The sequence below is a fragment of the Vigna unguiculata genome, chromosome 1 (assembly GCF_004118075.2).
Source record: "Vigna unguiculata cultivar IT97K-499-35 chromosome 1, ASM411807v1, whole genome shotgun sequence".
Lineage (NCBI taxonomy): Eukaryota > Viridiplantae > Streptophyta > Magnoliopsida > Fabales > Fabaceae > Vigna > Vigna unguiculata.
In genome coordinates, this window is record NC_040279.1 from 37,209,921 (window position 1) to 37,233,023 (window position 23,103).

The window sequence follows — 23,103 nt, forward strand, 5'->3', positions numbered from 1 at the left end:
TACTAAGAATATCAAAAAATATTTATTAAAACATGTACATAAAATATAATTTATATATTAAGTTATTGTATTTAAAATTAAAATTAGTTTCATTGAAAAATAAGAATACATATTTTACTTTCAATCCTTCATTTAAAATTATTATATATTTATTATTTTTAAAGTGAGTAAAAAATAATATATTTGTCCGATATAAGGTCTGTCAGACAATTTTTGTTTAACTTGTTTAAAATAAAAAATAACTGCATATTTTTTTTACTAAAATGTCTTTACACTATTTTGCATAAATAATTAAGATATTAAGTTGTTCTCACATCAATTGGCTCATAATTTATGGAATTATGATTATTGAACAGTATATGCTATCACCTAGTAGGTTTATCACTAATAATAAAAAATTATATTAATCATGAACTGGACCAGTAAAGGAAACGAAATTGTTAAATAAATACCCAATGGATCTTAAATGTATTTCTCATGTCTTCCATCCAGCAATTTTGATTCGCTGATTGCATGATTCTCATTAAGTAAAGAAAATCCAGATCCACCAGAAATGAGGCAAAAGATCGTGCTATAGGATATTATTCAACTGTTTAAAAATAAAATAAGTTCCACTTTATCATCTTTATCGTCGTCATCACTCAAAATTATAATTCTTTCTCAGTCTCCCTACAAAGACTTTGCACAAGTTTGAAAAGGGAAACCGGGCTCAATCGTGATTGGAAAATATGGGGGCTCTATCATACATAAACAACTAAGTCACAAAGAATGATATCTGCATCGCCAAGAGATAGGTTACTCAGCTGGACTAAGCTTATGCTTCGTAATCTAACTGCTACAGAAGACAGATGACCTCCTATAGATCAATTGTCACAAAATCTGAGGTCGTGGATCAGAGGGAAAAAGAGAAACAAGAAATCGGTGTATCATTTCAAAGCTGGTGAATGTGATTACAGCAGCTGGCGTTGTCCTTAGAAGGTTGGTGGCACAACCTCGGTAAAAACCCGATACACCTTCTTGTTGAAAAACCTTTCTAATACAATCTATCACACCAGAGTACCGTTTCTCTGAATGATGCCCTTGTTCTTGCAGTCTGGAACGTACGACCTGCAAACAAAATACAAAACTTTCTAATGTTTATCTGCCCAAAGAACAGAAATGCAAAAGCAAAACAAAAAATTCCATCCCAATTCAACTAGGGCTTGTACTTTCAAATTTGGCAACAAAAGAAGTGTGAGCTTAAACTATTCAAGAAATAGTCCAACATAATATTATTCTTGGAAGATTTATTAAACACCCATAATAGATTCTAAATCATTTTTCCATAGACGGTGGGCGAGCTGACTCATCTCACAAGACCAAAGGTACGTACGGTACGAGTACCCTATGGGGACAAATAACCTGAACTAAACTACCTCAATCATTCAGAAACATACCTCGTGAGGATAAGTCAATGTGGATGCAAAAATTTTGGAAACGGATGATGCAATTGCAACATCACGTGCACCAAGTTTATCCATTGCTGTGTTATCTGATACAAATTAGTTAAACATTAATTAACTGCCGAAAGTTTCGAGAGTTCACAGAAAGCTGTAGACATGAAATCACCTTTATTTGCCAGATAAAATTTTATCGTCTCGTATGTAGGAAATTGAATGGCAACATGACTGATACCAGCCAGAGCAGGTACAAGTCCACTGTTGAAGGAAAAAAAAAGTCGTTACATTATTCATTATTTTTCCAAATGCGTTGACCATCATGCTACATTTGTGTTAAACAACACCAACCTGTACAGGCCCCGAATGCCCTCCTCATGTGCAATTCTCCTTAATGCAGATAGTGTGCCCCTATATGGCACAACACCAGATCTCATTCCTTGGGTCTGCATAAAAAGAACCGCAAACTTATAGTACAGAATACACAAAATTAATTGATAATAAGTAGTTCTATTGGCTCAATGGTTTTGTGTAAGACGAAGTTTATGTTCATCGTACTAATGAGGAATGGCAATGCAATGCTTTTAGTAATATTCATAAACCCTTTCTCCTAAAAGGATAGCACTATTTCCCCACAGAAAAAACATTGTAAGTAGCTGTTTTCTGAGTTCAATATGTTCCCAATCCATGAGGTAGGGGTTGTGTCATGAACCATGATCTCACCTTGCACATAGGTCATCCAGAAAGGAAAGCAATGCCTAATTTATTTCCCTCTCTGTTAATTACCATAAAAGTCCGGAATAATGGAAAAAAAGAAAAAAACTGAAATATCAAATTCCATGATAACAACGACAAATAAGACAATCAAATGAGCTTTGTACTCTCCAACAAATTTCTAATTACATGTATCACTCTGCATTACGCCAATTTTATGTGAAATGACTAAATTTAGGTTGAAATGAAGAAACACACTTGGAGTCTAGTCTTGACAACCCAGAGGGGATTTGTGAACATGGTAGTTGCAGCTCCAGCACCAGAAGCAGCTATCATATTAGATCCAATTGAAAGATGATGGCTTTCATCTGCATACATTAACATAGCTATTATAATTCAGAATCTAAATAATGGGGAAGCGGGTTGACTAGAAAGTTGACAACATAAAAATAAAGGTTAATAAGTGGATTAATTATGACAAAAAGAATAATGCTTCCAACAATCCCTTATTTGGATAGACAGAAAATAATAACTAATGGACTAACCATCAGCTTGGAGAAGGCTCTTAAGATGCTCATATGTACTAAAATAAACCTGCAGGTTCATAAATAGATACAATTAGAACACCATCAGTTTTCTGCAACTAAAAAGTTGTGAACATACTAAAAATTTCTACCAGAACACTAAAATGAATCATTAAAAAACTAACTAACTTTGCTTTGACAGTAGTCATATTAGGGTGGTTTATAGCAATTCTCAGGGCCATTTTGTGTCAGCTGTCAAGAATCACTAGGTACCTGGTCAATTAGTTTCACCTTTATTTGAGAATTAAAGTTCACTATTCAGTCCCCATCTCTGTGTTCTACATGTATGGGTCATTCTATAATTTATCTGAGTGCCTTTGTGAACTTTATTTATTTTAAAAACAATGCAATATGAATACTTGCGTCCACATGGTATTATGATAATGAAGCATTCGAAGGAGTTTCTTTGAATGAAAGCGGAAGATGTTTTATTGTTTTGATATGATCTGTTCACCTTCACTTTGGTTTTCCTCATTATAAGTTTTTTTTTGTCTTCTATGATTGTATATTCAATTCCTTTCCCAATAAAATTATAATTTTGACACACTAGCTCTCATTTGCATAGCAGTATGAAGCCCTGTAAGTCATCACCCTGAACAAGCCATAAAAATGGAGGTTGATTGATATGAGGTCAAGGGCACAATGATGTTGTACTCCACTCCAATGTAAAAAAAAATTATGTCAAATCAAAATCAAATCTAACAGCAACCATGAAATGCCAATTTTAAAACTCAATTCAGTAAGTATTAATGTTTCTCATGAATGACTTCATACCCCAGGTTTTTCAGAGATAAAACATGATCCTTCGTTCATGTCAACCTTCCACAGGAGCAGGGTAGGCATTAATTACTATAGTATTTTCAGTTACCAAATCGATGGCTATAATTTAGAATTACAAATTTTGGACATGAAAGGTAATGAATCTGTCAAGATTCTATTTGTTGTTTACTCCATAAATAAAAAATAATACAGACATGGAGAAACGACTCACCGCCCAATTTGGAAGTAAAGCCAGCACAGTGGGCGCAAGCCCTCGATACATTCCACGTAACCCCTCCTTCCTAAAAATTTGCTCCAAGCTAGCAACTATTATGCTGCCTGCGGGCAAGCAACACTCATAAGCTAAAGTCGCAATATTAAGTTTCAGTAGTTCAACCAATGGGAAAATTTTCCCACAGTCGATTCATCCTTCATATAATACTATTAACAAACTGAAATCTAAAAACAATAGCAACAACTCTTTTTGAATGACAGGCTGTATACAGGACAGTCAAACCTTCCTCGTTATCTCATTTATATACCAGAGTTAAAAAAAAAATCGAATAGATAAAAAAGGGGCAGGAGAAAGGCTTGCGGATATACCTCTAACACTTCCATTGGTGAGTTGCGGGACACCATGAACCTGAAACCTAGTTTTGATGACATCTAAAGGACACACAAATGTAGCAGCAATAACCCCTGCACCAAATTACGCACACGAAATGAAACAATTAGAAATCGAATTCAGAAAAATGGAAAATTGGAGAAAGAAACCGCGATAAGAAGAATATAATTGAGGTATACCAGCCGAAGCACCGGCGGCGGCATTGCAGAGGAGGCCCTTGGGATTGATATGATTAGCGGCGTGGGCGTCGGCAGACATGGGCGGCGAAATCGAGGGAGAAAGTGGCGAAAATAAAAAAGGAATCCTCTCTGGAGAGGGCGGTGGCGGAGGAACAGGGTAGTCGCATGGCCTGAGAGTTAGGGCACAGGAGAAAGACACAGTCTTTCGTTTGATTATTCGATACTAAAGTTTTGGGATTAGATTAGGGTTTGGATCAGATCCAAGAACACGAGTCAAAAACGGCTCGTTGTATATGGTGCGTGTAAATCCTTCCTCTACCACAATACCAAACCAAACAACAAATACATCTCTCTCTCACTCACATTCACTTTAGTGGGTCCTCTATAGTATTCCAAAGTTTATTTATTGTGGTTATAGTTAATCAAATAACCTGATTAATTCTACGAAGAAAGGAAAGTTTAACTACTTACCAGAAATTCTCTCCTCTTATTAGAATATTTATTCATTTATAAATAAAATATAAAAAACAATTTATGATTTACAGTAATATTCTCCTCCGTTTATTTCATAATAATATTATTAATTGTGTTTTAACTTTTCTTTGACTGTATATCTGCTTTATTATTTTTTCTTTTTCGACTCTCCACTATACTTTATATTTTTTTTTCATTTTTCTTCATCTACAATGAATAAATGGGGCGCTATTCTAAGATTAAAAATCATATTAATAAATATTTAATATTGTTTCTAGTAAGAAATAATATTAAATACTACTAAGCACCCATACTTTTACTGAAATTAAAAAAAAATAATGGGGCGTTAGATAGGATCACATACATTATACCTACGTGTATGTATACACAGTGATATGTATTTTTTTAAGTATAGTAGAAATAACAAAATATATGTTCATGATGGGTATCTTTTAAAATATATTTTAATTAACATTTGTTAATATATATATATATATATATATATATATATTAAAAATATTGTCATATAATTACAATTTTTAAAATACATTTAGTGTGTAACTTATTAATATTTTTGTTAAAAAAAATAGTTCTGTCATATATTTTTTCAAATCCATTGATCAAGAGATTAATCACATTCATTGGTGGATGTCATTATCATGACTGGTAAGAAATTGAATTAAAGTTGTAGAATCTCTTAAAATGATTAATGTGAAGATTTTGAAAAACATATTGGTGGACTTTTTATTAACAGTGTAGTTTTATTTAATATTTGATGTCTGATATTAAAAAAACTTGATTTTTAGGGTCAAACTAACGTGTTATATCAGGCACATGTCATTAAGTCAACCTATCTTTCTTTAGTTAGATATAAAAAATAAAGAATTAGAATTGATTTGATGGAAAATTTGGGAATTTTGCTTAAAGCGGAAGTTAGTGGCTTTATTCATAATATAAACACTGATGTGATGATGTGATTTGGGTATGTAATCCCTCTTTGTATTAAGCACTATAATATAATGAATATTCGTTGCACATTTAGTTGATTATATTAAATGTAAGAAAGTATCCTTTACTTTAGAATAATCAATTATATGACCTTATTTAATGATTAAATCTAATATATTATGTCTACGTGCTAATGAAATTAATTAATTATATATTGTTATGCATATAAATATTAACATATTTTTTCATATTTATTTAAACACATTATTTCAGTTATTGTTATTTTATCCAATTTTTAATAAGTATTTTGTTTGATCTTTTTAGTTATGATTTTACATTTTTTTTTATTTTATTAAAAAAGAAAAATAATTCTGACTTAAACAAAGTTAGATCACTTAAGCAAGTTAAAAATAATAGAAGGATTCTCACTAAAATGCATGAAATTTAATTCAACAACCACCATGATTACCTGGACATTATGTTAAGTTGATACTATTAGAGGTTTTTGTGAACAACTTCAAATCTTATAGATTAAATATCTTTTTAATCTAAACACCATACTAGTACTAAACACTTTCTGATTTTTTTAAATTATTATCAAATATCTAAATTTACATGTATAACTTTAGAAAAAATGATAATAGAATAAGACCTTATATGACATCATAATAAATTCAGTTAATCTTACTGTTAGAATAGATTTCTAACCGTGTAAGATATCAATAAATACTTATTTAGTTATTTTATATTTGCAACTGATTAAGTAGATTTGAATTTTTAAATATTTTTATTTTATATTTACAACCAATTCAACAAAATTAAATTTAAAATATAAATATTTAAATTTCTAACCCCATCATGTTGCTATCAAAATTTAAGAGTTTCAAACAGGTTTAAAGACATTTTAAAAACTTGTTAATCTTTTACAATATTTTTAATTTACTTAAAAAATTTCATATAAGTTGTACATCAATCATTATTTAATTCAAGCAACATATAAAAAATGATACATAACCCCCTTATTTATTTTACTATTTTTATTGTTGAAAAAAAGTTATGAAAACTGATTTATTTTTATAGTTATTCTTTGTGCTGAATACATTTGTTTATAATTTTAATATAAATTTTAGAATTTTTATTCTAATAATTATTTTTTATTATAAAGAAAAAATGGAAACATAGATATTTAACATTTATATATATATATATATATATATATATATATATATATATATATATATATATATATATATTCCTTAGAGAGTGTAAATGATATTATTTTAAAGACTCAATATTATTTCAAAATTATTTTTTAATATTATCTTCTCCTACAACTTTAATAATTTTAAATAAATTAAAGACATTATTTTAACATTTATTTTCTAACTATACTGTTGTCTGCTATGCGAATTTTAATATTAGTAAATATGAAATGATTTAACATTATATTTAAAAGTATATTATTCATCAGAATGATCTTAATAAGAATTTTTTTAAAACATATATATGTTTATCATAGGTATGCCTATTATAAAATAGTAGTAAATTCATATGAAGAAAATGATGTAGTTTCGTAAACAATCAAATTAAAGTCTAAATTTTAATACACAAATGAATTTTATAAAAATACTAACTACAATTTAAAAATGTGACATAAGGTGTTAATATTTTATAAAATTGATATATTAAGAAAAGATTGTAAATATTTTATAATCATGATAGTTGTAATTAAGATTATTTATTATCGAACATTTTCTAAAACATGATTGAAGTATAATTTTTTTTTTAAAACAGGTATACAAATTTATCTGCACATTGTAATATTTATAACCTTTAAACAAAGATTATTATTTTTTGGTTGTGTACATAATTTCTCACTATTTTATCTGTTAATCATATCAAAAATTTAATTCTATATTATTTGTAAGAAACATTCTTTATACTTTAATAATATTTTTTTTACTTCAATCATTTTGTCATCATAAGAAAAAAAATGGACACTCTACGTATATAAATAAAAAATATTATATTTTTGAAGTAATATTATATTTAGATTAAATGATAACCCTAATAAGGTCAAGGTACAATCGTATCCCCCGAGCAGATGCAACCTTGTCCGGGAAATCACTATCCCTGCCAAAGCAAAGTTCAAACTCTGCACAAGGTGTTCCTTTTGTTATCCCATAGTTAATTGTTAATCTCAACACTCTTCATAGATACAAAATTGGCACGATCTGTGTTCTTGTTGTCTTGGGAGAATTGTGATAGATGCTGTTCTCTTCTTCTTCTTCAGATTCATCATAGCATGTTTTTTACCAGAGTCTTAGGTCTCTTGCACTTTTATACTTTTAAACTTCCATTAGTCTTCTGTTTTCAAACAATAAATAATAAATTATTATTATTACTTGATTATCAACTGTGCTTATATCTCTTGAAGATTACAATTATGCATGTCTTGAACAATGTATGTGCACTGGTTATGGTTCTGTCTGAACTACTCATCAACCTTGTTAGTGATACTAGTAATCTCGTGTTACATTGTAGAAATGACTCTGGGAAACGACACTGAACGCCTAAGAACAATTTGGACACCCGAGATGGATGGTTATTTCATCGATCTCATGTTAGAGCAGGTTAGTCAAGGCCGTGAAGTTGAGGATCATATGTTTAGCAAGAAGGCGTGGAAGCATATGTCTTCAATGTTCAATGCCAAGTTCAATTTTCAGTACGAAAAAGATGTTCTTAAGAACCGCCACAAAACGTTAAGGAATCTGTACAGGAGTATTAAGAACCTTCTTGGCCAACCAGGGTTTAGCTGGGACGAAAAGCGAAATATGGTCATTGTTGATGATCAGGTTTGGGATGATTTTTTCAAAGTATCAAATTATTTTAAATCTTTTCAACTCTACTGAAGGAGTTCAATAGTTTATTTTCTGCCTAATTATAATGCAGGTAGATGTGAATGCGCTAACTCGTAGAGTAAAAAAAAGTATACCCAATTTCAAAGACTTGTGCACTATTTATGGACATATGGAAGCAAAAGGTAGCCCTTGTTAGGCACTAATTTGTATATGTCATGCTTGATGCTTAGGAGGTCCAATTTATGTTTCAACATCTAATGAATGTGAATTTCCAGACGATGCAGCACCAGAAGAGTTATCTAATTCAGGACAAAAGGGAGCAATTGTTCCTCATGTATCAGAGGATATAGGTGAGGATGCTGATGAACTGCTTCTTGATGTCAGAGCTGATGAAGACCTTGGAATCTCTACCTTGGATAAAGCAACTGATGATTGTGAACAAAGAGTGTCGAAGGAAACAACAACCTCTTCTCGTACCCGGACCCGGACTTATTGGCAGCTACCAATGGATCGTTACTTCATTAACTTGATGCTTGCTCATGTGCAAAAAGGGAATCAATTTGATGGGGTTTTCAGCAAACAAGCATGGATGGAGATAATCTTATCATTCAATGAAAAATTTGGTTTTGAGTATAGTTTGGAGATTCTTAAGAATAGGTACAAAACTCTGAGAAGGCAATATAATTTAATTAAAAGCCTCCTTCGGCTGGATGGCTTTGCCTGGGATGAAACACGCCAGATGGTTATTGCCGATGATTGTGTCTGGCAAGATTATATTAAGGTGCGTATCACTTGAGTCTGCTGGGAAATCGAACCTCTTTGGACACACACTTAGAAGTATAATTTGTTATATTACCAATGAGAGTTGTCTGTCTTCACCCGAGTTCCCTTTTACGATGATTTAAAGAGTTTGGGGTGAATGCTTCTAAAAATGGTTTTGAGTGAAGTCTTGTTTTTTATTGTTGGAAGTAATTTATTTTCCTGAAAATAGTTGTATCTACTCATTTTTTTTCCCTTGGTCTCCTATAATGAATTTAGTAATAGACTCCCACTCTTCCTTTGCAAGTTAAAAGGGAAAAATCTGCATATTTCATAAATTATGCGAAGCTCAAGGGTGTTTCTGGTGGTAAAGGTGTAAAGCAGATAGGTGTAGGAAGGTTTTAATTTTCATTTTGTGATAATTTGTTATGATATATGAACAATAGATCAATAAAAATATTTATTTTTCCTCCTGCCGAAATTTGTCCTTCTTCACTGCTCCGTATATAATAGCCAGGAATAAGGAAAAGAGAAAATAGGGAAATCTCTTGATTACTCTTAACATTTGGTTTCAATACCAAACTCAATCCCATAAAACCAAGAAAGAGTTGTCTAAGCTAAGTTGGTCATGTCTTTAATTAATGTGAGATTTCAATTCATTGAGACCAACGCCTTAGTGGCTGCACTTTGTGATGCTTTACTCAGCCATTTTGGTCGGCCCCTTTGTAGGTAGCCCTTTTTGAGATACGGGTCACAAACCTGACATGTTAAAGCAGGCTAGGATGATTGCAATTAAGGTGGCTTTACAACCCTTAAATTATGTGAAAGTAGATGTTAGAGATCCTTCCACTAAAGATATGACCAAGTTATATAATTTGATGGAGGTTAAATTAGACTTTGGTCCCACATTTCTTAATAGGTGTTTATTTCTTTCATGCAAACTTTCAAGAGATGATTTAGATCGTAAATTTTTTTACATTAATATACTATCCTCATTGGCAAAACTTGTGAGCTAATACAAGCTGAATAAATTTGTTCATTCTAGAATGTGGACTGTCTTGAGATGAACTATCAAGAAGGGTAGAAACTCTTTGCTAAACTGAGGGCTGCTACGTTCATTTTATTTTTCTAGATTCAAAGTAAAAACAAACGCTCCTCACTTCATTTTCCTTTATTCCATGTACTTAAAGCCATGCAATGCTTGCATTTCATATATATCAGCCTTCCCATTCTCATTTTTACCTAGCATGCCTTAGGAAATTTCAATACTTATGATATATTAATCATCTTATTTTACAAGGTTTTAAAACTTTTGACGTGTCTATGCAGGTTCATCCGGATGCACGACAATATATGACTCGACCTTTGCCATACTATAAAGATTTGCGTGTCATATATGATCCAAGTTTTGATGAAAAAGAATATCCTTTGCCTCCAGATAAGCATCAAAATGCAAATGATTTTAAGATTGAGTGCTCTTCAACATCTAACACTGTTCAGTCTTCAGTTACACCCAATTCTAACGAAGAACAATTTAGTGGTGTCAATGAGTTACCTTATATAGGTCAGAAACAGAAGCGCCAATTAGAGATATGTTCTAATTCTACCAGTCCTAAAAGATCAAGGAATGATGAACAAGGCATGGCTGCTGCACTCCATGAGATGGCTGCTGTAGTTTCAACAGTGTCTGCAAAAAATAATGATACCTCAATATCAATAGAGAACGTCATAGAAGCAGTGCAAGCATTGCCTGATATGGATGATGACCTGGTTTTGGATGCTTGTGATTTCTTGGAGGATGAAAGAAAAGCTAAAACATTTCTTGCATTGGATGCTAAGCTTAGAAAAAAATGGTTGATTAGGAAACTTCGCACATAGGTGTATCCTACGCCTCCCTTCATTTTTCACTTGCTATTGATTTTGGTCCATATTCTTTAAGAAGTAGAGCTGATTAGATTTTTTTTGGGAGGATTCTAAGCAAACTAGTGCTACTAATCATTTTGATAATAGAATTAGCATTTTGGAACGCTAAATTAATTTGTATATTCATCATATTTAGTTAATGACTGCACAAAATGCATTTATACCTAGCAATGCTCAGGTTATGTGAGAGGAAAGTGTTTCAAAAACTTTCCACAACTTCAGAGCTTTGAGGGTCTGCAGCTCCTGCTGCTGAACTCATTCAATGATTATCACCTCATCACTACCTTTCTCTTCTGTTTATCTTTGCCTTGCTTACTCTTTCCTTGTCCTTCCTAGTTCCTGCCCTCCTTGCCACAAAACAAGGTTTATCAACCCAAATCCTTTTGTGCCCTTTACTGACATTTCTCACATGTTCTGGCATATGATCCCTAACATAATCCCTTCTGTGAAAGTTTATCATCACAACTGTTATTCCAGTTTATCAGAGGTAGCATAATGACAGTTCTAGTTTTGACTAAGGTCTCATATTTTAGTTCGAAGCCCTTTTTGAACACTGGTCCTTGTAACGTTACTCGCTACTTCATTCTACATACATGGACCCGTCATTTTATATTTGTGGAAATGTTATTTTTACAATTTGTTGTATATAATTCTTTTTTGGGTGATGGAATTGGAAAAGAGTACTCTAATAAATTTTCCCGTTTTTCAAACTAGAAAAATACAGGAAGACGGTATAATATTATTTTTATCTTTCTAATTTTCCACAAAAATAATCAAACTAGAGTTAAGCATTATCGGAGTATAATAGGCGCTATTGCTATACAACTCGCAAGGCCTTGTCAACAGATTAAGCAAATTGCATATTCAAACAACTCATCATTATTGGCACGCTTTTATCACATAATTTAGTTATGGCAAATAGCAAGAATAAGGCATAAAGCTACTAAATCTGTTATTACAACGAAACACAAATTCTGAGAATACAAGTTCGTACGCAATTGTTATAAACCAATAATGGCATTGTCTCGAATATACATGACATTTAATTCCTACATATAGCTTCTCTATACTAGGCCTATCTCAGTGCCATACCACAGAAAAAACATTGGTCCTATAACTAAGAATAATTTTCAAGATTGAAACTACTATATATTTCATTTTTTTTACCCATTGAATTGAAACTAGCAACTGATGTCCTTAACTGTGTCAATCAGAAGTCAGAATCAAGGATAGTAGACACCAAAAGTCCCTGTACAAATTTACTGCGCTGTGCTATCTCTATTTGGTCTTTGTCAGATAAATATGGCTGAACATCCCTGCAATAATTAAAATATTAGGTACACATTTAAGAGAAAGATGAAAGTTGTTATGCAAAACTAAATATCTAATAAATAGGTACAACGTCAAACAAGAGCAAGTCAACAAGAAGATAGTGAATGTCTTAATAAAAGGTACAAGTAACAAAAATAACCATTTCCCTGAGGCCCTAACATCAACGAAGTGTAGAAAGAAACAAGAAAAACAGCGTTTTTTTGGGAACTTGCATATGCAGCTGAGTTTTTGGTTCGAATCATCATTTGCCTCAATGTACCTACCTATACTAGATGTAGAACGATGTGGTCCCAACAAAGAACACTTAAATTGCTCCCTACAGCTTTAATTGCATTAATCTAAAAGTTACTTGAAAAGAACAACCATATCCAACTGTTGTAGGGTATGCTTCCAATGAGTTCAGGTGGTGTGCCTGTTTTGAATATTTATAGATTATTGCTTCACAAAGTGAAAGGTGTTCTGCGAAAGATTATTGCTTCAACGGATCAAGTTTTTTGGCACTGTTGACCATCTAAAAATAAGATTTTACCATTTTTTTTTGTCTCAAAACTGACCTTTTTTTCATTTACAAATTCTATAATGATGGATCAAAAATAAATTTGTGATTTTGTAGTTGATGTTTGACAGTAGATGAAAAATGCGAAATGACAAATAGTTGATAGAGTGATACTTCATCATACCTTTCTAACACTTTATCATTTGAGTGCACTTCTTCAACGCTTATTTCACTTGAAGAATCTGGCAGCACATTTTCGCATTCATCAACAGCAGATGCACCATATAGAAAAGATAGCCATGGATCACTTGATGTGTTGGAGGTAGACATCCCGTTAGATAACCCAGCAGAAAAATCTGGTTTACCCTTTCTTGAAAAGGAAAGATCTGGGTAGGATTCATCTTTGTACCATTTTGATTTCAGCTGGCTGTAATCTCCAGTAAAGGAAGTACATGGTTGAATAAAGGACAGAGACTTTGGTAACAAGGAGACAAAAGGGTAACAAACTAAAACTATTTATCAATAAATAAAACCATTCCTATCAATCAGATCAGAAAGGATATCTTAAACAAGTTTCCATGTTGTGCTGCTATATGATCAACGACATTTGACCCAATCCACACGGTACACACGGGACAAATCTGCATGAGCAAACAGGATAGAGATAGCTGAGTGCAATTCAAAAAGCACAAACATAGATATTGCAAGGAAATTGAGAAATACATCAATTGTCTAAGAAAATAGTATATACACACATCTGAATTTTAAGGCTATTGCAAGTAGCCAGTATAAACTTCTAAATCCGCCAACTGAACCTAAAATTTGGATAAATACTACAACAGATAATTTTATACTCCTTTCTTACAAGTTTTGTAAATTACGTGACAATCATGCATAGTCTGTCTAACACGTTTGTAAGATCCCTCATAGCCACTTGAAATGAAAACATTATAAATCACTTAAACGTTTTTATATTAAAGAGGAAGAGTTTGACAATTAAAGAAACTATCATTCAATGAAAATCACGTTAGTGATCTAATGATTACTAGGAATTGTTTGACAATCTGGATTACTTATCATAGTTTGAGGGTGAAGAGGAGTTGCACAATTGATTGATTTAAAAGTTCACAGTGGTTACTTGCAATCTCCCTAAAGTTCAACCGGGGTGTGTGTTTGTGTGTTTGCCTAGTCATTCTTAAATCAACCGACAATAAAGTAACATTATCAACTTTACATGGGAGCTCATTCTAGATGTGGAAAAGATCTAAATTGAATTCATGTGGAGTAACCACTTCAGGTTCTACAAGCTAAGATCTTGCCAGGAACCACATCTTTAAGGGCTTCTGCATAGATGCAAGATATATAAAAAGCCAATAAGAACATCATAAAAAGGTTTCACTTTACAAAATCACATCAATGGTTAGCTCCAAAACATGCTATTGAACTAGAAGTAATAATGGATATTTTCAGAGGCAATAGAATGCAGAAATGCAAAGGTCAATTTGAAAAGCTGTCTCAATTTGAAAAAGGAAAATTTCATGTATGTTGTCCGCAATGATGACAAGGAAGCTATTGACCTAAATCATAAGCATCATAAACATGGCCGATGATAATCACAAGGCAAATTTGTCAATAAAAATATATGTAATTTGTTGGATACAATTAACATATTTCAAATGAAACTACCAATACTAGCTTCTTTAGTTCTTTGTGAATTTGTTGTTCAATAAATCAATTACAAAGTTAATAACTACGAAGGAACTTTGTTGCAAAGCACCAAACCAACCAATCTGAATGAGATAGTTTCAAAACTATGAGGCTAACAATGAACTGTGATATATCTCTATAAAAACATACCAACTAAGTATATTAATCATAGCCAGGCAGCAATAAAGAAGCATCAACAACAAGGTAAAGCGTATGGAAAAAGTTCTTATGTAAAGCTAAAAAAAAATACCGAAAAGGGGAATAAATTAAGGTGAAAAAGATAAACAAAATACCGCAGACTTGGCTTCTGCTGGATGGTCCAAGTCAATATGGCAACATAGCTCAAGAAGATCAAAATCATCTGCGCAAAAAGGGCATGGATAAGCCGACCTAAAATCCTCATCCCCATTGACCTCATCAAAATCGATGAAAAGCTCTGTTTCAACGAACAAACAAAAAGGTTAAACATTTAGCCAGAACAAGACGCCCCACAAAAACCAAACCCAACAAAAACAGTATCCACGAGACTGGATTGAACAAAACGAGGTTTGAAATAAGAAATCACCGAAGTGTGACTTGAGCCTGGATTGATAGCTTCTGGAGGCAGTAGAGCGGCCAAAACTGAAATTCTCGTCTTCCATTGACTTGCGCTAAGTAGTAAGTACAGGCACGGAGGAAAAAATAAAAGGGTATTTCCGCTACACGGTAAAGTTATCTGAGGAATCGTTGTTGTGTTTTCTTGTGGGTGCCGGTGTAGGATGGGAGTGGTGTGTAGTATATTTATATTTATATATAATGTTACTGTCAAGGGAAATAGGACGAGGAAAATACTAGGGACTTTCGGCTTCGGATTGTGCGTGGTTGTTGCGTTGGGATTGGGATCCTTAACCTACACGAATTCTGGTTATTTCAAATTTACCCAAACGCCCTCCATCACCCTCTGCACCACCACCACATATTAATGCAGCCTCCCTGATAGGCCGAAACCCATTCAAATTTATTGTGAGAGTATCAATAATAATAGTAATAATAGGCATCAATGGATGAGGAAGAATGTTTGTATGGAATGATATATTGTATTTTCACATATCACATCACATTTGTAGGAATATTTGTGATAAGGAAGTAAGAATAACAAAAATATATTTCTATTACTTTCCCATATTTTCATAAATATTCTTTCATAACTTAAGTATAAATGAGAGTTCAGATATAAGTCATAGTTAAAGTTGTTTATATAAAACCAAGATCAAGATCACACCAGAGACTTCACAATAAGTTATTATTTTCATACTCTTTTGAGATATTTTCATGGTCAAATATGTCTAAGTCTCGGAGGATGTGCCTAAAAAGATGATAATAAATGCTATAATAATAATGAATACGTCATTAATTATTTTGTACGGTCTATATTAATTTATAGAAAAATTATACTTTAATTTTTATTTATTGACTTTCATCTTTTATTCCTAACATGACTTAATGTGGGTCATTGATTCCTTTAAAAGAAAAAGTAATGATATATTAATCAATAACTCACACTAAGTCACATCAAAAAATAAATGATGAGATTAAAAAAATGGTAATTATAGTATCATTGTCCTAATCTATATTAGGTGTGTGGACTTTTAATTTATTGGTGTGACTAATTTACTTAATGTTATGCTATTATGTTTTATGTCTTAACATATGTTGATTATAGTTGACTTTTACTGACTTTGACCTAAATGTTTTTGTTGGCATGTATGATATTGGTTACTCAACCTGAGATGATCTCAAGAACACTAACCCCACTTGATATAACATAAATGAGAGTATTTAAAATGTCAAAAAGATCTAGGTGATTGTAATGATATTATGCAAAGAAATAAAAAAAGTTTTTTGATCACTTCATCCTATCAGCATAAAAGTTGTCAACATACTGAAAGTCCAAATATATCATACTATCACTGCTATGTAAGTAAGCAGATAAACCGAAATACAAGTGTAAATTATATTTCTTTCATTTTTTTCAATTGAGTCCCTAGTATTAAATTTGTCTATTAACGAAATGACATAGTTATCAAGTGGTTAACATAATTATTATCTTGTTATGTCATCTTGTTACATTGTAGCTACATTTAACTTACTATTTAAAATTTTTATAAATTATAATTTTATAATATATGATTTTATAATTTTATGATTTTACATGACATCAATAATATACATCAACTGATTGGTCACCATCGATCTTACTTCCTTAAATTTAAGTAATGAATAAATATATTTTTACTTTTACATAAAAAATATTTTAAAAAGTAAAAGATTTCTTAAAAATTGCATTAAATAAATACGCACACCATTATAAAATTACACACTTAGTATAATTAATAATAAATATGACTATTCATCCCTAAACTATGTTTTTTACGGATAAAAGTATATAAATTCCAATCCTTACCTGTAATAATTTATACTTGTAACATAAATGTAAATATGTAGCCTCTCCATCTTTTGGATGCAGGTTAAATTATACCCTCTAGATTCCATTGCTTTTCTCAATCTATTTTGTATTCTCTATACAAGAAAAGTTAAGCTTTGATTTCTATTGTTACTAACATTAGAAGAAAAATAATTGAAGATATAAAATTGTTAGAATTTTGTTGGGAGGTAATAAATCACCACAAAAATCTAGCTGAAGATTAAAACAATCTGAATACGACTATTTTATTCAGTACTAACAATTTTTTCTTATGATTCTGATTTGTATAAGAAAAATTATTTACAGATTTTATTCCTAGACAATGTACGATTATCTGTTGAAGATTAAAGGCAATGCTTCTTAAGAAATTTTGGTTCGAAAGAAGAAGAAAAGGTAAACCCATATCTCAAAATGTAATTATTTGAAATGTTTGAATATACAGAGGAAAAGCAAAACATTTTAACGGGTAGAGAAATAGTTAATCTTCCCATATTAGGAAAGAAAAGGGAAAAGGAAGGTTTAAGAAAGTATAGACAAAAATGTTTTCTTTTTATTGATTTTTTTTTTTACAAAACTTTTGACGATATCGACTTGAGAGCATGAAAGAAAGCGAGCATCTTATTAAATGAAAAAAAAATGATGTTACTTAAGAAAAAAGAAAAATCTAATATAACTTCAAAATAATTTGGTCAAAATTTATAAAAAAATTTATCAAAATATAATATAATCCCGAAATTTTCCCTTCTCACGCCATAACAAACATTTCTTTCGTCCATAAACTCACGCGGACATTTTCATACAAAAAAACATTTAAAAAAAAAAAATTACATTCTTCCGATGTCAAACATGGTCGAACAATAAAGCTCGGAAGCTCATTTCTTCTGGAGTAAGGTATGTACGGATTAGAGTAATTTACAGATATGGCCCTTGTTTTTGATTCCTAATCCAAGAAAACTGGTACGATTTTTGTTGCTGGTGGTTTTCCAGGGAAAGCAGAGAGACAGAGAGAGTGGTTACTTGAAATTTGATTCAATGGCGACGAGAAATCGAACTGTGGAGTTTAGGAAGCACAGAGACGCCGTGAAGAGCGTGCGTGCTCCTCTCTCCTCCTCTGCTGCCGCATCCGCTTCTTCCACCGGTCCCGTCATTGAAATGGTTTCACTTCTTCCTTCCAATCGATCATCCTATGCTCCTTTAAGCACCGAGGATCCGTCCACCTCTAGGTTTTACTTTTTCACCAATTCACACTCCATTTCGTTTCTGCAAGAGTCTTTCCGTGTTTTAATTTCACATATTCACATGCATAATAGCGATACCCTATGGGTAAGTGCCTTAAACTAGGTGTTGAAAGTAGTTGGACTTGATAGTTAATAACACCTTTAAAATGTTAGGGATGCGGTTACTGTGGGGTTGCCACCGTCTTGGGTGGATGATTCTGAAGAAATAGCTACGGCTATACAACGTGCTCGGGTTAAAATTTCTGAGTTAACTAAAGCTCATTCGAAGGCTTTGTTGCCTTCCTTTGGGGATGGCAAAGAGGATCAGCGTCTTATTGAGACTCTAACCCAGGAAATTACATCTCTTCTTAGAAAGTCTGAAGTGAGGCTGAAGAGACTTTCTGCTGCTAGCGGATCTTCTGAGGATTCTAATGTTAGAAAAAATGTACAGGTAAGGTAATTTTGCAGTAAAAGTATTATGTACTATGGTCTATCATATGCCGTGCAAACTAATTTGTTCTCTCTTTAGCTTTTTCTTTACTGGGGTTGCCCGTTATTGACTTACTGTTCTTAAGGTCGATATAGGTTCTTGCGCAATTATTTGTTTTGGGTGCAATAAAGAGAGTTAGTTAGTGGATAAGTAGATAACCCAAGCTCTGCTTGGTCTCAGTCAGTTCAGGACTCTGGTGACTTTCCCAAAGATATATAAGCTATTGCATAGAGTTTATCTTCTATTTGACTATGATCATGAGGCCTTATTTTGCCTTACTCTCCCCCATCGTTTGAAAGCCTATTCGGATATTTTTCTTGTTTCTCCTTGCTTTTGATGTAGTACTGTATGTGAAGTTACGTCCTATCCTCATTGAATTTTGTTGTTGGGTGTGTAAGAGAGTTAAAAGAAGGGAAAATGTAGGGTGACACCCTAATCATGTTTGAATGTTATCAATTCACCAGGTAAAGGAAACAGGGGATACTTAAAATAAAAGTATTAGGGTGATGATAGACAAACACCCCATCTTTTAGTGAACATCCATCCAACACCAATGATATACTGTTTTTATTTTAGTATAAAATAATTTGTGAAGAATCAACCACAAAATTAAAAATATTTTTGCTTAGTAGGTGTTTCATAGGTGTAGGAAAGCTTAAGAGTGTTCGTGTAAAATTTTCCTTTGACTTAATATACTTTTTCACCACAGAAAAGTAAGGAAGGGTTTGTGAAAAATCTTCATTTCCTTCCCTCCTTTTAGGTTACCCCCGCAAGAGAATGGCTAATCAAACGCTTCCCTTCCTTCTCTTTCCCTCTTAATCCCTAATCCAAATATACTATTAGTTTCATCACAATGATTTGACACTATTTATTTTGAAAATGGTTCTTTGGTGAGAAGTGGTTTGTAAATAGACAAAAATTTACTTCGTTCTTGGTTGCTACAAAATTTATAGGCAATTTATAAGATGTCAGTTTTGCTTTTATCTTGAGATTAGTATAACTGGTTCTTTTGTATCTACTTTTGGCAGCGTTCCCTTGCTATAGACCTTCAGAACCTATCAATGGATCTTCGGCGAAAGCAGTCAACATATTTGAAACGTCTGCAACAGCAAAAAGAGGTTGCAACTTTTTACGTGTAGCTTATTTTACCCCAAAAATCTTTATATGCCACCATTTTGGTTGGTCTAATTCTGTTTGATAACTCATCAATCTACTTTTCTAGACTTATCGTTTTTTTTTTCCAACTATTGTTAGCTCTATTGACATTCAAATGCTTGAACTTATGGTCACACTATCCTGATTCTGCTGTGTCTGCATCAGTGGGACTGCAGTGTTATTTTTTGTATTAGTGTTTATGCTGCTTCACTAATGTCTATATTTGTGTGTAAATCATGCAGGGTTTTGACGGGGTTGACTTGGAGATGAACTTTAACGGGAGTCAATTTGGATCACATGATGATGAGTTCAGTGATGTGGTATGTGTGTTCCTTTTGGCAACTAATTTATCTTGCAGGGCCATATTTTTTAAGTTACTTTATGCTGTCAGTAAGCAATTGTAAGAGATGTAGGTACTGAGGGAGAAGGAGAAAATAAAAACTATTTGCAGTGTGTATTAGTGTAATGGTTATGTTACAAAGGATGAACCACTTGTATTTGTACCAAATCCTGAACCCCTAGTTAATAAAAAAGAAAATGTGAGATAGTAAAGGAGATATAAAACCCATCATTACGATGATAAGGAAATATTAAATTAACTGTAAGATACTTACTCTTAAGATTAAAAAATTATTATTGATATATTTCATATATTCTAACACTGTAGGATGCATTTATTTTTACTTACCAAGTGATTATTGGTGATTTATTTTCTTTCCTCGCAATTATTGATGCAAAATTATATTGATAAAACTGCAAGATTTATGCCCATATGCAGTGATCTCTTATCTTCTTTCAATTTAGAAAGCATGAATTATGAATAAGACATGTAACATGAATACTATATGCCATTGACATGAATATGCCTCATATTTTAAAAATCGTAAGACACAACATGGCTATAATATAAGGTATTAAATTTAATCTAAAATTAGCACATATTAAAACTCCTTGATCGTGAGAGAACTCATTTTAAAAATGAGCATCATTCATTGTAAGCATAATAATATGCTAAATTTATCCAATTATTGCAGTGTCCAATTTATATTGGCAAAAAAATATTTTAAAAATAGAATTAAAACCTGTAAAGATGAAACCAATAATATTCAATGTGTTTATGCGATGTCCATGGATATGTGTACAACACAAGATTTGGTTGGCTAGTATTTTGTTCCATGCCTTTTAGCTTTCAACCTGTTAGTTGTGAAAAGGGGTGTAGGTGTGTGGAGAAGGACTTCATCATTTCTTGAATTTATGAACATATATATTTACCATTTATTTGAATGTGAAATGATGTTTCATCTGAAAGGAATTGTGTGATCCATGAGGCTCGTTTTACTTTTGATGAAATTTGTCTCTCCAAACAACTTTCTATCCTTCCAAAGTAAGAGATAATGATATTGGTTATTTGATTAACTCCAGGGTTTTAGTGAAGAGCAGATGACAAAGCTAAAGAAAAGTGAGCAGTTCTCAGTGGAAAGGGAGAGAGAGATTGAACAGGTAATTTGAATGCATTCGGTGTGTTGCTTGAAGACTAATCACTATGTGTACCTTGTCTAACTAAGTAAAATTTGCTGTAGGTTGTTAAATCAGTCCATGAACTTGCTCAAATCATGAAGGATCTCTCTGTCCTAGTGATAGACCAGGTGAATGCTCCACCACTGTATAAAATGGATTTATAGAATAAAAGGTGACTCATGAAGCTGGTATTCATGCAGGGAACAATTGTGGATAGAATTGACTACAACATTCAGAGTGTTTCGACGTCCGTTGAAGAGGGCCTTAAGCAGTTGCAGAAGGTTCTGTTTTCTCTCATGCTATTGGTCACTTGAGTAGACTTTACTCAACCTTTCTTTCGGAATCTTTTTTGCTGCTGTTTAGCCTGTTATCGTCATTTCAAACATAATACCTATGTATTGCAGGCAGAGAGAACACAGAAAAAAGGAGGGATGATTATGTGTGCAACATCACTTGTTATAATGTGCTTTATCATGCTAGTTCTCTTGATACTCAAAGAGATCCTCTTCTAGTAATATAACAGACCACTTTAGCGGCCAGCAGCATGTTAATTCTTCCGTTCGATGTGAATCAAATTGCATTCTGTTTAAAGATAACTATGAAAATGCGCTTCAGGTATGAGAATTTGTTCTTAAAGTGCTTGAGCTTACAATTTTGGCTCCTTATTGAGAGGCAAGTTGGTATGACATTGTAGAGCATAGCATCGTGTAAACATAGATAGTAATTCATCTCCCAACGGCCAATTTTCTTTAGAAAAAAAGGAAAGTAGTTCTAGAAAGACACAATCGTGCTGGAAGGTACGTCAGACCAACAACTTGTATACGTCTAAAAGTCATCAAACATGTAAGTTAACTTTTCTTTTTCTTTTTCTGTTCATCTCTTTACAAGCTTAATGCTTACTTTCTGTCAGTGTTTTATACTCCGCGAGGGAGAAAAATTCAAAATTGTATAGTGATAAGGCCTTATGAGTAAATATTATTTTTATTTGTAGGAGTTGAATATTTTATGGGTTAAAAGTCGAAACTCAGATTTTATGAAATGTTAGCTAAATTCGAATAATTTTTGTACTAAATGTCTGTGAAATTCAAATATTTCAACTAGAAATCAAATGCAATCGGGAGATAGTAACTTGGGTTTAAGCTAATATTAATTTTCTTTTATGCTTTACATTTATTATTGTGGAAAATAGTTTTTTTAGCAAAATTATCTTTATTAAAATACTTAGAACGTAAATGTAATTCATTCAAGTGTGTTTAACTTAGCATATTATTATTACTGTATTATTGAGCTTTTCTATAATTTATTAATTAGAATTTCCTAAATATAAATTTTATAGTACTTTATTTTATTGCAAGTAGGCGGGCACATCAAATTATTTATTTATTTTTTATTTTCTTTAATCGTCTAGTGATAAAAGTGTAAATATTGGTGGGAACTAAAAAGGTTGAAATGCCTTGTCGAA

General features: G+C 32.2%; 4 protein-coding genes across 6 annotated transcripts; 2 read left to right on the plus strand and 2 right to left on the minus strand.

Annotated features, from left to right (window-relative positions):
- Window positions 1–554: 554 nt before the first annotated feature.
- LOC114187492 (nicotinamide adenine dinucleotide transporter 1, chloroplastic) lies at window positions 555–4,647 on the minus strand. The gene is made up of 9 exons (XM_028075789.1): window positions 4,298–4,647; window positions 4,097–4,192; window positions 3,726–3,832; window positions 2,696–2,744; window positions 2,409–2,518; window positions 1,788–1,882; window positions 1,609–1,697; window positions 1,437–1,531; window positions 555–1,107 (listed from the first exon to the last, which is right to left on the minus strand). Exons 1-9 carry the CDS (start codon window positions 4,374–4,376, stop codon window positions 871–873), a joined length of 957 nt encoding a protein of 318 aa, XP_027931590.1. The 5' UTR covers window positions 4,377–4,647; the 3' UTR covers window positions 555–870.
- Window positions 4,648–7,799: 3,152 nt separating this feature from the next.
- Window positions 7,800–11,872, plus strand: LOC114176686 (L10-interacting MYB domain-containing protein). Of its 2 annotated transcripts, none has more exons than XM_028061809.1 (5): window positions 7,800–7,883; window positions 8,264–8,574; window positions 8,672–8,762; window positions 8,856–9,361; window positions 10,669–11,870. In XM_028061809.1, exons 2-5 carry the CDS (start codon window positions 8,266–8,268, stop codon window positions 11,215–11,217), a joined length of 1,455 nt encoding a protein of 484 aa, XP_027917610.1. In that variant the 5' UTR covers window positions 7,800–7,883; window positions 8,264–8,265; the 3' UTR covers window positions 11,218–11,870. The 2 variants fall into 2 exon arrangements, with proteins under 2 accessions (XP_027917610.1, XP_027917602.1); XM_028061801.1 differs by having other exon boundaries at window positions 7,831–8,046; window positions 10,669–11,872.
- A 318-nt stretch (window positions 11,873–12,190) lies between these two features.
- LOC114194600 (protein DEHYDRATION-INDUCED 19 homolog 3-like) lies at window positions 12,191–15,625 on the minus strand. The gene is made up of 5 exons (XM_028084940.1): window positions 15,363–15,625; window positions 15,091–15,233; window positions 13,654–13,731; window positions 13,275–13,519; window positions 12,191–12,578 (listed from the first exon to the last, which is right to left on the minus strand). Exons 1-5 carry the CDS (start codon window positions 15,436–15,438, stop codon window positions 12,473–12,475), a joined length of 648 nt encoding a protein of 215 aa, XP_027940741.1. The 5' UTR covers window positions 15,439–15,625; the 3' UTR covers window positions 12,191–12,472.
- Window positions 15,626–18,010: 2,385 nt separating this feature from the next.
- Window positions 18,011–22,680, plus strand: LOC114174913 (syntaxin-43-like). 2 transcript variants are annotated; one of them, XR_003602770.1, is made up of 10 exons: window positions 18,011–18,152; window positions 18,249–18,484; window positions 18,653–18,929; window positions 19,997–20,086; window positions 20,366–20,443; window positions 21,546–21,623; window positions 21,704–21,769; window positions 21,842–21,922; window positions 22,046–22,256; window positions 22,336–22,680. XR_003602770.1 is itself a non-coding variant. In XM_028059648.1 (9 exons), exons 2-9 carry the CDS (start codon window positions 18,294–18,296, stop codon window positions 22,151–22,153), a joined length of 969 nt encoding a protein of 322 aa, XP_027915449.1. In that variant the 5' UTR covers window positions 18,011–18,152; window positions 18,249–18,293; the 3' UTR covers window positions 22,154–22,680. The 2 variants fall into 2 exon arrangements, 1 of the variants encoding a protein (XP_027915449.1); XM_028059648.1 differs by having other exon boundaries at window positions 22,046–22,680.
- The last annotated feature ends 423 nt before the right edge of the window (window positions 22,681–23,103 follow it).

What these genes read in the sequence shown, in the direction of transcription:
- LOC114194600 (XM_028084940.1), bottom strand. Translation starts at nt 15,438, where the DNA reads ATGGAAGACGAGAATTTCAGTTTTGGCCGCTCTACTGCCTCCAGAAGC. An exon ending in AACATGGAAACTTGTTTAAG is followed by an intron (nt 13,520 to 13,653) that starts ATATCCTTTCTG and finishes ACTGGAGATTAC; the next exon opens with AGCCAGCTGAAATCAAAATG. An exon ending in AATGATAAAGTGTTAGAAAG is followed by an intron (nt 12,579 to 13,274) that starts GTATGATGAAGT and finishes TAATTATTGCAG; the next exon opens with GGATGTTCAGCCATATTTAT.
- LOC114174913 (XM_028059648.1), top strand. Translation starts at nt 18,294, where the DNA reads ATGGCGACGAGAAATCGAACTGTGGAGTTTAGGAAGCACAGAGACGCC. An exon ending in ATGTTAGAAAAAATGTACAG is followed by an intron (nt 18,930 to 19,996) that starts GTAAGGTAATTT and finishes TACTTTTGGCAG; the next exon opens with CGTTCCCTTGCTATAGACCT. An exon ending in CTGTCCTAGTGATAGACCAG is followed by an intron (nt 21,770 to 21,841) that starts GTGAATGCTCCA and finishes GTATTCATGCAG; the next exon opens with GGAACAATTGTGGATAGAAT.
- LOC114187492 (XM_028075789.1), bottom strand. Translation starts at nt 4,376, where the DNA reads ATGTCTGCCGACGCCCACGCCGCTAATCATATCAATCCCAAGGGCCTC. An exon ending in CGCCGCCGGTGCTTCGGCTG is followed by an intron (nt 4,193 to 4,297) that starts GTATACCTCAAT and finishes AATTTGGTGCAG; the next exon opens with GGGTTATTGCTGCTACATTT. An exon ending in GAGCCTTCTCCAAGCTGATG is followed by an intron (nt 2,519 to 2,695) that starts GTTAGTCCATTA and finishes TAATGTATGCAG; the next exon opens with ATGAAAGCCATCATCTTTCA.
- LOC114176686 (XM_028061801.1), top strand. Translation starts at nt 8,025, where the DNA reads ATGTTTTTTACCAGAGTCTTAG. An exon ending in TGGACATATGGAAGCAAAAG is followed by an intron (nt 8,763 to 8,855) that starts GTAGCCCTTGTT and finishes GTGAATTTCCAG; the next exon opens with ACGATGCAGCACCAGAAGAG. An exon ending in TCTGGCAAGATTATATTAAG is followed by an intron (nt 9,362 to 10,668) that starts GTGCGTATCACT and finishes GTGTCTATGCAG; the next exon opens with GTTCATCCGGATGCACGACA.